General features: G+C 42.0%; 1 protein-coding gene across 8 annotated transcripts in view; it reads left to right on the top strand.

Annotated features, from left to right (window-relative positions):
• The window catches only part of LOC146501131 (partitioning defective 3 homolog B-like), a 269,394-nt gene that overhangs the window by 75,399 nt on the left and 180,953 nt on the right, over positions 1-13,042 (top strand). For all 8 annotated transcript variants that reach the window (XM_085136428.1, XM_085136430.1, XM_085136429.1 and 5 more), the window contains one exon: positions 2,549-2,616. In XM_085136428.1, coding sequence (XP_084992554.1) covers positions 2,549-2,616 — 68 coding nt within the window. The remainder of the gene's footprint in view (positions 1-2,548; positions 2,617-13,042) is intronic.

The raw sequence follows: 13,042 nt of genomic DNA, 5'->3' as shown, positions 1-13,042 counted from the left end.
GGAAGACGGATGGCGTTGGCTTTGTCACGTTCATACAGATGAAGACACATAAAGTGCCCACGCAGACACAGAATGCATTAATACTAATTTATCAGACCGGCTGTGGTAGCATTTTCAGGGAACACTTAGCCTGATTGGTCATTCAATAATTAGTAATATCACTAATAGTTTGCTCTTTTTATCCGCTTTTAGCAATTATTAGATTGGACCATGAACGCTAAACGCTTGCAGCCCATTTGTTAAAAGCATAGTTATTCAAGGATTATCCATCACTGAGTCAAAATGGAAAATCTGCTTCTTTATTCTACATGTTTTGGAGAACCATTAATGCTCCAAGTATTGATTAAGCTGTCCAATTCTGACAGACTAATATATTCATTTTTCCCTGCAGTAGTCCTCAACATATTTCAAATAAATCTTTGTCATTGAATAAATATATCTTTCATTTCTTATCAAGCTTTAGATCTTTCAATCATTATTTTTAATAAACTTTTACTTTTCGTCCAATTAAACGGTCCGTCTTTGTGGGAATGTCTCACATTTTCTTATGATTATTAATTCCTCTGTGGGCTGTGATTTACTGACTCTGCTGAATTTGCAACTTTGTTAATACTTCTAACCTCTAAAAGCTAAATGAACTTTTATTGTTAATGTTTCAAAAAAAAAACCTGATTATCATCATGAAAGTGAGCTAATTCCTTCAAATAAGAGCAGCGACTCCAGTTTCCAAACTGCAAGAGGTTCAGTGTCTGTAATTAGAAGAAGTGTTCAGAGGAACGCGCTCGTGTCAGTGTGAATAATGAGAAACATTTATTCGTTCAGATTCATTTACTTGTTTTAAATTAGCCTCTGATAAGTAACATACATCGGTGGCCTTTTGTAATTAATATGTTGCTCTTCCAAAGAGACACAGAGTGAGAGAGGCTGTTACTACACACATTTATTAAATGAGACATACAATTAAGCACCAGAGGCTTCGCAGTTAATATACGAGTGACTGTTATGACAGCGAGGTTACTATAATTAATGTTACCTGTCATCCTGTTTCTAATTAAGCTCACGTGACGGCATCGGCAGCCAGGCCAGACTAATTGATTTGCAAGCCGCCAAACCGCAAACATATGTTTGCTATCTGTCATTCTGCGGCGAACGTGACCTTGCCTTCCTCGTCTTGTCGCGTCACCTGTTGTCTCTGACTTTACGTGGATTTCGTGACTCGCCCTGACTTTCCTCTTCCTTGCTCTTCCTCTCCCTGGTCTCATTTGTCTGCCTCTCAGCCTCTCTTCGTTCCATCTCTCTGTCTCTGACAGGTGGAGTAGGTCATGTGGCAGTATTGGGGGGGACTGAGGTCAGAGGTTAAAGGTCATATGAGTCCATTAGTGTCTACCACTAACGGAGAGACTTATTGACCTGCGTGTGTTTGTCTCCATATGTTCAGACAAGCAGGCTCTCGGGTCTGATGTCTCCCTGTGATATTCACCAATATTCATATGTGAGTTTGGGTCATTCTTACAAATAATAATAAAAATTTAATATAAAAATAAATCTTCAAAGTGTAGTTTGTGTAGTTTTTAGAAGTCTAAATTCTAAAAACATATTAAAATAATGAACGTAAAGTCTGTCACTAAAGACTGATTGATAACATCCAAATGTCCAAAAGTATTACGCTTCACAAAAAATGGGATTTTGTGGATGTGTTCTTTCTGATTTTACTGAATTATGAAGTTTAAACGTCTACTCTGAGGAGAAATCGACCAGTTACATTGTTTAGTTCAGCGGTCCCCAACCCCCGGGCCTCGGGCCGGTACCGGTCCGTGAGTCGTTTGGTACCGGGCCGCGAGAGTTGAGGCTCAGGTGTGAAATGTGTAGTTTTCAGGGTTTTTATCAGTTTTCAGAGTTATTTTGTTATCGTTTTTATCGTTTACTCGGTTTTCCTGGGTCTTTTCACGTGTGTTATGAATAAATTTTCTTTTTTCGGTACCGGTACTAGTTTTATTTTGTTGTATTTATCCGCGACACCTTAAAGGCCGGTCCATGAAAATATTGTCGGGCATAAACCGGTCCGTGGCGCAAAAAAGGTTGGAGACCGCTGGTCTAGTTGATCCTGCGTCTGCGAGAGCTCCTTTCCACCAGCACTGACCCGAAGCCCAGCCAGGTCTGCCGAGGTGCGTTTCCCAGTCTGATGATGAGACAGCTTTACAGGCAGAAGCAGTCGGGTCAGTCCCGTTGGCTGACAGACCTGTGGCTTTATGCAAACTTTACACTATGGTGTAATAAATGTGATTCACACTTGCGTTTACCTTCTAACAGGATCGGCTTCATATATGAATTGTTATTTGTTCACTTCACTCATTTCTTTATTCTTTCTCTTTGCCAAACTCTGAATTTTAGACAGTTTATATCAAAATACATAAACTTCCTTGGCTTAGTCACTCATTACACTTTTATTTAAACCATAATTACTTAATTTGTCCACATGTCTACAGTATACATATAATTTTATTTTGCTGCTTGCTTCTAATGTCTGCTCTGTGTCTGTTCTCTGCAGGCAGCTGGTCCCACTGTGGAGAGGCCAGCAGGGGTGGAGCGGCCAGCCAAACACCCCTTCAGTGGAAGGTCAGTGTGTCTGTGTGTGTGTGTGTGACTGACTTCTATGTGTTACTAATAGCTCACCTTGATTAACATGTAAAATATATTTTAAAGAAGTGTGGTCATGGAGCTGGTTGGAGCAGAGATGGAATAATGACTCACAGAGAGCAGCAAAGATGGTGGTGGAGCGACTGGAGGCTGCTGTTGTTTTGATTTGGTGCTTTGTAAATAAAGTTGAATTGAACTGAACTGAAAAAACAAACAGTAAAAGAAGCAAAAGCCTGTTAATGCCCAGGTACGTCTCTGGATGGCTGCCGGGTGCTGAGGCTGTGGTTGAGGATAGTTCTTGTTTGTGTGCATGTTTGTCTACATTTGTGTTTACTTCTGTTTATGTGTACTTCTGCCCTACTTTCCCTTCATTAAAGCTGTATTCTAATCCAGATCAAGGCCTTCGCAGATACAGTGCAAAAAGCTCCATCATTAGCTCACTACAAAAGATTGCACAAACAGGGTCAGGGTCACAAACAGAAACGCAGAAACACACTCAGTGAACGCACACGGCCACGCAGAGACCGCCACACTCACATGGGCGGAAAATAAACAGCTACAAACACGCTTGCATCTTTTTCTTTTTTTTACTTTCACAGGCAGACACACATGCAAACACTAATGAGTGCAGTAATTAAGTGTTCAGGGTGTAGAGTGCCCCGTGCCTCCTTTGGGCCTTTTAGGCATGTGTGTACATGTGCTTGTTTTGGTAGTGAGGAGGGCAGGCTGCCACATTATAACACAGAGAGAAACAGTCCACGGCATACGCAGTAATCTGTAAAGTACTGCAAATCTGTGCAGGAGTACTGACAGTGAGGCTTTAGCCAGGTGTGTGTTTCTGTGGTCAAGCCCTGCATTAAGCTCCTCCCTCTACAGAAGCCTGTAGTGTGAGATGGTTTTCATTTACACCGGAGCAGATTAGCATGATAGCGTACGCTGCACTCTCGGCTTGCTCTGGGGCAGGTTACCTTAGACCCATCAGTCGAGAGTGACCAATCGATTTTCTGGGAGACGGTGTCAGATTCCCAGAAAACTTTTTGGGAGCTTGTGAAGGTTCATCTGTCCCTGACAAACACCAGTAAGAAATGCAGATTCTAAGCTGCAGCTTTCTACACTGTTTTTCTCTCTTTTGGCTGAATACAATTTAAAAGCAATTTCATTGTTCCATAAGCTTTAACACAGAAATATCCTGAGAACAGGCTACCTGAGCCTCGTCCTTGTTGACCTTATATCAAATTTGCAAGTAAGCCTCTTTCCCAGTTTGAATTATGTTGTATATTTGCACTCAGGCTGTTCTACACCACTGGGATTGCAGCTAAGAGAATATGGCAGTGAGTGTCTTTATGAAAAACTGGAGCCACCGCTCATTTATTCATATTTCAGTAGGAAAATGGGAAATGGATGCTGCAATTTATTGAAACGTGCAAACATAAATAGTTTAAGGATTGTAAGAAAAACCAGAGTTGGTACAATTCTAACAAAGTTGTAAGTCAGTAAATGGTGTGAAGTCTCTGAGACAACCTGTCGTCTGATTTTATTTTACTTCAATAATGTTGAGCTGCGAGCTCTGGGAGGCCCAATCCGTGATAACGTGTTTCTATCCAGGAATGCTTTTACTGCATGTTTCAGCATGTTTGGGATCGTGCTGAAAAATAACGTCATTGCCACCCTTTGGTGCCATTTTAGCCGCTTAGTCAAAGGAAAAGTTCTAAAATGAAAAGATTCACGATAGGGCTGCTCGATTATGGCAAAAATGATAATCACAATTATTTTCACTGACATTGAGATCTCGATTATTTGAGGATATTTATTTAACAATAACAATGTGTTGAATAATGACTTTAAAGATTGTCAAAAAATAATATAAAATAGTGCAAATACTGATAACAGTGCAAATGTTTGCAATATAAAAAATAAATGAAAAATGTAAACATCTATGTTTAGTGAACTTTGCAGTGTTGCTCTGTGGTGCAGCTACGACGCTGTAGCAAAGTTTACACACTGTGTCTACTTGATCCACGTCTGACTGAACCCATAATGTTTCCACACCACTCAAGTTTTTTTTACCTCTTTTCAACCAACAGCAGTCACTCTCCTCTCCCAATAACTTCTGCTTAGCTTTCCGAGCTTCCCTCGGCTCCTCTTAATCAGCGGTCCTGGTCTAAATCTTCTTTTTTTCGGTACCGGTACTAGTTTTATTTTGTTGTATTTATCCGCGACACCTTAAAGGCCGGTCCGTGAAAATGTTGTCGGGCATAAACCGGTCCGTGGTGCAAAAAAGGTTGGGGACCGCTGCTCTTAATTGTTGTGACACGTGTTCGAAATGCAGAGAGGTGCGCTCGATTCGCCACACGGAGCAGCGCGAGAGTAAAGCACGAGGGAGGGGCTAATAATCGGCTCAGTCATTTTTAATGATCGTTGAAAGCCCAGATCGTAATCGAGATTAAAATTCGATTAATTGAGCAGCCCTAATTCACGATAAAAATGAAGATTCTGTGTGAAACTGTAGCACCAGCCTGTTTCTCTGTTAAAGTTCCTGTTTTATAACAATATCGTCCTCTGATTAAAATCTAACAGGTAAACAACTTGATCTAGTTTTCTAACTTCCTGTGAATTGACAGCTGAGGCTGAGAGATGAAGGACGTCATCACGTACCCGACATTTAAAGAAAGCCCAACATTGTTTTGGTTGAGGATACATCCCTCTAATACTGATAGTAATACTTACATTTTGCCACAGCTCGCTGTTTCTTCACATATTTTTTGTGTGATTTATTTAGTGACGATCACAGATACGAAATTCAGAGCTTTCTGTCAGACGTCGCAGCGCAGACTTCTTGTGGGCTGACGAGGAGTTCGCTGCCACAACTATTCCAGAAAAATCCTCCATGGCGTTGTTAAAAAGATTGCTTTGCCTAACAAAGTCACAGAGTAACTGCCTGATAATCGTGACGTTACCTGAAAGAACTGTTTCACTCTCCTCGGCTTCTCCATTAGTTGCCGTGGCACGAATGAAAACGACTAACTGTACGTTTCTTTTTCTCGTTCTCTCGATTCGATCCGAACGTCTCAGACGGATTCAAATGCGTCTTTCTGTTAACGCTCGTGAAAGTGCCCACACACCCAAACAGACCGACTAATATAAAAACCAAGACGGTAAATGAGTCAGCGGCTGTTACAAAGTGATCCATGTGTAGCGCTGACCTCCGCTAATGTAAAGTTTATTACCGAGTGCAGTTAACACTCAGTTAGGACAACATGTAGTTAACCTGTAAAGGAGAATTATGAATGTGTTGTAAGAATAATGTGCCACCTTAGCCTCTGCTTTTAAGGCTGTGCAACCACGCAGGAATTAGATCACACACACGTAGACGACACAGAAGCAGCCTCCGTGACAGATGTGGGCACTACCTGCTCTTTTTCCCGGCCTTTCTATGGCGTCCTCATTAAATCATGACTTACTATAACGCACAACTTTGCCTCCTGAATTAATGGACGGGCAAACTAAATGGGAACAACCTGAGTCTGATTACCTCTTGTGACACTTTGCCGTTCAGCGCAGTAAATATAACAGTTAATATTTAAGACACCCGCTGAGATTTGTTTTATTTTCTCTATAACGTTTTTTCCCCGCACACCAACCATCTCATCTGTGAGTAATGTAGACGTGATGTAATGGTTTCCGTGGTCGCTGGGGAAACGATCCTTGAAATTGCAAAAAAGTCCAAAATGAGAGGAGCGCAGCCATAAATACTGGAGCAGAGAGCCATACGTTAGAGGAACACGTGCGTCCGTGTGACAGAGTATGAGTTTTGTGCGCCGTGTGTGTTTTTGTGCGTGTTGTCGTCCTCCCGGAGTGTGTTTGCGTGCGAGCTTTCGTGCACTTTTAAATGTGAAGCTACACCTATAAATACGGTTATGGCTCATCATAATTTTTACCGCGCCGCATGCACACCAGAAAACTCATTACGTTTGAATCAAAATGTCCTTTTTATACAGGGAAACAGATTTACTGTAAATTGGTTTATTGAAATAGCATTTCAGCTATATTATGTTTCTTTGTGAATAAGGCAGGCAGAGTATCGGAGGTGTTTTAGAAGCTATACGAGCTGAAAAGGTAAGTAGGTTTCACCGAGTGCAGAAGACAAACGGGAAGTAAGAGGTTTAGCCTTGGTTTACCAGCGTATGAATATGTATTTGGGGACTGAACACTTCCATTCGTTGCCAGTGAATTTTACTCTGCTGGTGTTTTGATACTAATCTGCTTATTTAGTCTCTGCCTGCAAGTTTGAACCGAGATTGCGGCGTTGATTATTCTTATTACTGAGGGTCAATTCAATTCAATTCAATTTTATTTATATAGCGCCAAATCACAACAAAAGTCGCCTCAAGGCGCTTCATAGATACAGAGAAAAACCCAACAATCATATGACCCCCTATGAGCAGCACTTTGGCGACAGTGGGAAGGAAAAACTCCCTTTTAACAGGAAGAAACCTCCAGCAGAACCAGGCTCAGGGAGGGGCGGGGCCATCTGCTGTGATTGGTTGGGGTGAGAGAAGGAAGACAGGATAAAGACATGCTGTGGAAGAGAGACAGAGATTAATAACAGATATGATTCAATACAGAGAGGTCTGTTAATACATAGTGAGTGAGAAAGGTGACTGGAAAGGAAAAACTCAATGCATCATGGGAATCCCCCGGCAGCCTACGTCTATTGCAGCATAACTAAGGGAGGATTCAGGGTCACCTGGTCCAGCTTCATATAACTGGGGGTTAAATTACACCCCAGCCCTGTCACCCAGGTGTCATGTAGGCTGCATGGAGTTACTTTGTAATGTTGGCTGTAAAATTACAAAATCTTTCTCATCCTATAGGAACTATTTCAGTTTTCTTTGTAGCCCAAAATGTTTGAGGAGTTAATGTGAAGCGCACATGGGAACATCTTTGTCTGTGTTCATAGTACGCTATGAATCCTTTATGCTGCCATGATACACCAAATATCCTGGTACACTGCTTATCTACTGCAAAAGCATTAAAATTACATAAAATAGTGCCGACTGATGATTTCAGTACAGCTTAAGAGTCAAAGGCAGTCTTTCCGTGGTAAACTCATTGCTGCCGGCAGGGGCAACACCAAAGTGACTCCATGAATTTCTTTTCATCGTTCATTTCCATTGAGTTACCGGTTCTGTCAGTAGTTAGCGAACACAAAGTAATGTATTTGAAAGCATTCCTGAATCATCCAGCTAAGAAAAACTGAGGAAAGAGGAAAACACTTGGAGTGATGAAAGTAACGTCCAGATGAACAGACGCAACTTTCTGGGATAAACTAATGTACGACTTATTAGCTGTAAGTGGTGTCGTTATCCTCTGTACTCAGACACGATGGCACCAAACAGGCTCTAAAAAACTCTTAAATCTAGCTTCACAGGCAGTTTTAAAGCTGCGATGCTTTTTAGAGTAGGGCTCCATGGTCTAAATTAGGGCGAACACATGCAGCGTTTCACCTTTCAGCTCTGTTGCAACCCCGGCTATCGCCATCTGGTGGAACTCGCAGAGAATGCAGCTTTAAGAACAGAAAAAATAAGAAACTTGGATTTTACGAGCTACAATGACGTTTGAAAGAAATTTGCTCAAATCAAACCAAAGTTAATCAAATAAAAACTACATTTAAAATGTAGTACTACTATTTACTATTGCTACTATCAGGGCCGGAGTGGCTGTACTGCAAAGATTGTCTCCAATCCTGAAACTGCAACATCTGGGCACAAGTCTTTGCTCCCTCAAGCCCTGAATATTGTGGTTTTGATGTAACGATGCCAGGAAAGAGTAAATTTGTCTCCATAGGTTTATAAATGCGTTTAATATGATTCACAAGCATAAACCCAGATTTATAAATAATGTAAATGTGTGTATATTCTCTGTTTTTCAGCCCACCCACAAATACAGAGAAACATGTAAAACTATAATAGTTAAAGTTAAAATGTATAATCTACAGACAATATTCTGAATTTCCGCTTCACAGACTTGTTCACTTTTGAAAAACTTCCTGTGCACGTGTCTGAAAATATTTGAGACGTTCGTTCGGCTCGCTTACGGTTTGTTAAATACGCGTGCAAAGTTTCCTCGACATGCACAGATCGCATCGTGTGTGCATGTGACGTTTTGAGAGTGCTCGTGCAGATAAACAACTGTAGGCTGGATTCAACTGCTAGAGGAAAACTGGGACATCTCAGCTTCCTGTGGAGTCCCCATTCCTCAAAGACAACAGGTGATTTTTTTCTCTAGATAAACAGAAAAGCTCATCACGCCTCGACTAGAAGACTCACGCTTACCAGTTACAGATGCCTGGATCTAGTTGTCCCACGTCACGTACAATATATCTACATTCAGAGATTAATTAGCGTAATATTAGTGTTCGTCTGTCTGCTGTTTTCCCAGCAGAAGAGCATCCAGCATGTAGCAGCAGCTTATTTAAACCATGAGCCTGGACTCGTGTTTATGAAATGAGTTCAAATTTTTATCTTTCTGTTTTTGCGAGAAAACGCCAGGGCAACGGTTCATGACCTGAAGCTTAGACATCCGTGTTGTAGATGAGATCCTTTAGCGTGACCTTTTAAAACAAACCAGGAATAACAATGAAGTGAAAAAGTTTTTAAGACGTCTGATATTCCTCCTCATCGATAGGCCCAGAAAAAGTCTGATAAAGGTTGATTCCCTTCATACTCCTGCACCAGTTGTAGGGTTTCCCTCCCAAAGGTAACGTGTCTGTAGGTAATCCAGGTGAAACATCTTCAGCAGCCGTCGCTGTGCTTTCCAAGCACCTTCGATCTGATCGAGGTTGTTACTGTTAACTTTTACCGCCTCTTAACTGTGACAAAATCACGTTTATTGCTCTTTGCTCTTATGCATTAAATACTATCTCTGCTACTTTTGTTTGTGAAGGCTCTCATTTATTTTATACTTTGAGTTCTTGTGTATTTCCTCACACTTATCTGTAGTATTTTGTGTATTTTTACTGCTTTGCATTTACTCTGGCGCTCTGCGCTTGAAAGACTGGCTTTGAGGGGAAAAAGGAGGGAGAGAGAGAGCAGGATAAATAAGAGGGATGAGACGAGAGGGAGGAAGAGAGCGCTTTGGTAATGCACATCCTCTGTTTTTGTTATTTCTCCTCTGTCTGTCTCTCATAGCGAGGATCAGTGAAGTGGCAGGTGGATAAAGGGAACACCTGCTCTCTTCATCTCTCTTTCGCTCCCCTCTCTTTGCTTTTTGCCTCTTTTTTTCCGTCTCTTGTTCTCTCGTTGCGCTCCCTCTCTCCTTCCTCGAGTCTCACCCATTTTGTCTCTCCCTTTCACCCCGACTTCATTTTTTGCATTGATGCAGCCTGTCAAACATCTCACAGAAGAAAAAATGAGAAAGGAAATGCAAATGGATCTGAAGTGTTTGTGTGTGCGTGCCTGTGTTGTAGTTAGTGTTAGAGATCAGAAGCGCAGCAGCAGGAAGGATGGAGGGAGGGGTGGATGTTATTTTCCCTCTTGTATTAATTCTTTTCATTAGCCCTGTCTGATTAATTCAGTGCCTCCTCCCGCCTTCATCTCACTGTATTTTACTTCTAGACCTTGGTTGCTCGCTACTTTCTTTTCTCCTTTGTCCCTGTTTTTCTCCTGTTATACATCAGTGTTACTTTTCTTTCCTCTTCCTCTTCCTTTCTCCTTTCATGCCGTGTTCAGACTGATTCTGTGATGTGAGAAGGACGGTATCTGTCGCTTTCTGTGACCAAGGCTGAAAAATCTCAGTAAGTGTTTGTTTTAAATAAAGTTAAGTTTATTATTTTGATCACTAATGCAGGAAAACATCTCAACTTTACATTGTCATTCATAACACCAACGCAAATATACTTAGCCAATCACATGACAGCAACTCAGTGCATTCATGGTTAAATCAAAAAACTACTCTGAGCCTCTCTGAGCACACAAAATCTCAGAGCAGTGTTTCCAGCACCTCGTTACATCTGTGCCACGATGAATCAAAAACCGGCTGACGGGTGTAACGCAGTTCAAGGTGTACCTAATGAAGTGGCAGGGGCACGTATGCTGATGAACTGTCCTCTAATGCTCAAAATTTCAGTCATCATAATGACATATACTCCTGCACCGTTCCCCATACTAAGTCTAACACCCTACTAACTTCATATACATACCTACTTAAGTCTAACACCCTCCTGGGTGAAGGCCGTCAGTGGGGTCCTCCAACGTCCTTGGTCCTGGCTGCGTTTACTCTCATTGTCAGGGTTCCTGGGTCGTTGAGCCAGTGCTTTCAGTTTTGTTCATGTTCAGTTTATTTTGCCACTTCCATGTTCTCACTTCCTGCTTTTCCTGTGTCAGCTCGTCTCGTGTCATTAGCCAGATTATGTTCAGCTGTGTACTCACCGGTCTCTCATTATCATCCTCATCAGTAGGGATGGGTACCGGTATCCGGTGCCATGATGGCACCGGTTCTGACGTAAACGGTAGTAACCAGACCGAAAAGCAGCGCACATTTCGGTGCTTTATTTCGGTGCTTTTTTTTCCTGAGCTGTGATACACTTTGGATTCTAGCCAATCATTTTACATTTCCGAGGATAGTAGGCGGGTCCAGGTACGTACGTTCTTTTAGAGCAGAGCTACAGATTAAAAATGCCCAAGGTGAAGCGGTCAAAAGTCTGGCTGTACTTCACAGCAAAAGATGCAAACTCAGCAGCTGCAACAAGTGCTTTAAGCTGATACTGTGATACTGTCAAAGGAGGTAACACCTCAAATCTGATGAAACACCTGGCGACGCATAGCGTTTTTTTAAAGCCGAGAAATGCGCCGTATTTGATAGCTTGCTGCGAGACCTCACACCGAGCGCATCTACTGCGGGTGTGGTGCCTGTTATCGGAGTTAGCAACATCCCCCAAAAACCCGAAGAGGAGAGTCCTGGCCCCTAGCCCTGCCAGTGTAGCAGAAATGATGAGGATGATGATGCAGCAGCAGCCGTTCTTCTCTGCGTGAGTAGCTTAATGTTGTTCATGTGTAATTTACGTTGAGTAGGCTAACCACGTTATTACATTAATGCATGTAAGGTGAACTAGCAAACACCATCATAGTTACATGCAGCTGTCTTCTTGTTTGATGGCAGATACTCCCTTCACCCTGGACAAAAAGGCTAAAATGACCAAAGAAAAAGTGGGAAACAGTTAAACATGAGAGGTTTTTGGACAAAGTTTGTGTTTTTTCCATTGTTTAAGCTGCTTCCAGCCAAGAGTGATACCATATATGCCCTATAGCTGCAGAAAAGGCTAACATTGTTATCTTTTTACAAAAAAACAGCTGAACATGAGAGGTTTTTGGACCAATTTTGTGTTCTCCATTCTTTAAGCACCGGTTTGAGCACCGTTTAAGCACCGGCACAGTTTCAAAAGTACCGGTTTGGTACTGGTATCAGATAAAACCTAAACGATACCCATCCCTACTCATCAGTCTGTGTATTTAAGTCCTCTGTTTCTACTCGTTCACTGTCGTGTCACTAATGTTGATGTTGTGTACGCTGTCCGTGTTTCCTATCCAGCCAGCCAGTTCAGTCATTTCAGTTTAGCCAGCCCTCCGTTTCATGTTCTGTTTCATCCGTTCATCATAATAAATCACCAGGCTTCACTTACCTGCGAGTCCCGCGTTTGGGTTCCTTCTTCCTCGCCTCCACACAAAACCTGACACTCATGATCTCAGTTTTATCTTTGTGGATGTTCAGTCGTACAGCTACTTGTGCGCTTGTCTTCTCGTGCGTTTGCTGGTGGTTGCAAGATAGTAACGACAAATCTTCAAAAATAATTGTAAAAAAACCTGCGAAATCCAGGTCTTCCAGCTGTGTCCACTGGATTTCCTTTCTTCTTCCTTCTGTGATTTTCTTCTTTAACCCGTCAATCACTCACAGGATTGGGAATGGTGATAGCAGGCATGCTTGTCTCACCCCAGTCTGGATCTTAAACTCATTAGGAAGTTAACCGACTTCATTGGTACTACGAGGTTCTCTGTGCACACCATCCAAAGCCTTTTCATAATCCACAAAGTGGAGCTCAGTTGACTGTTCAAGGATGATGCGCAGGGTGGCAGTCGGGTCAAGGCAGGATCTGTTTCTTCTAACTGTACATGCACGCTAAGTAATCTTTACTGTAAGCTTGAAAAGGCACGCTCCATTAATGCTGTCTGCATTTATTTCACGATCCAGAGATGTGACTGGTTTAGATGGGATATGTTATCCTTCCAATTTATTCCATGGGCCTGTCTCATTTGGATCAGCCAAAAAAAATGTCCAGGAGTCACCCTAATCACATGTAATCACATGTCATACCCATTATACGGTCATACGACCTCTGGCTATGACCAGT

Source organism: Neolamprologus multifasciatus, chromosome 16 (genome assembly GCF_963576455.1).
Source record: "Neolamprologus multifasciatus chromosome 16, fNeoMul1.2, whole genome shotgun sequence".
NCBI lineage: Eukaryota > Metazoa > Chordata > Actinopteri > Cichliformes > Cichlidae > Neolamprologus > Neolamprologus multifasciatus.
This window is presented reverse-complemented; position numbering and strand designations above follow the sequence as displayed.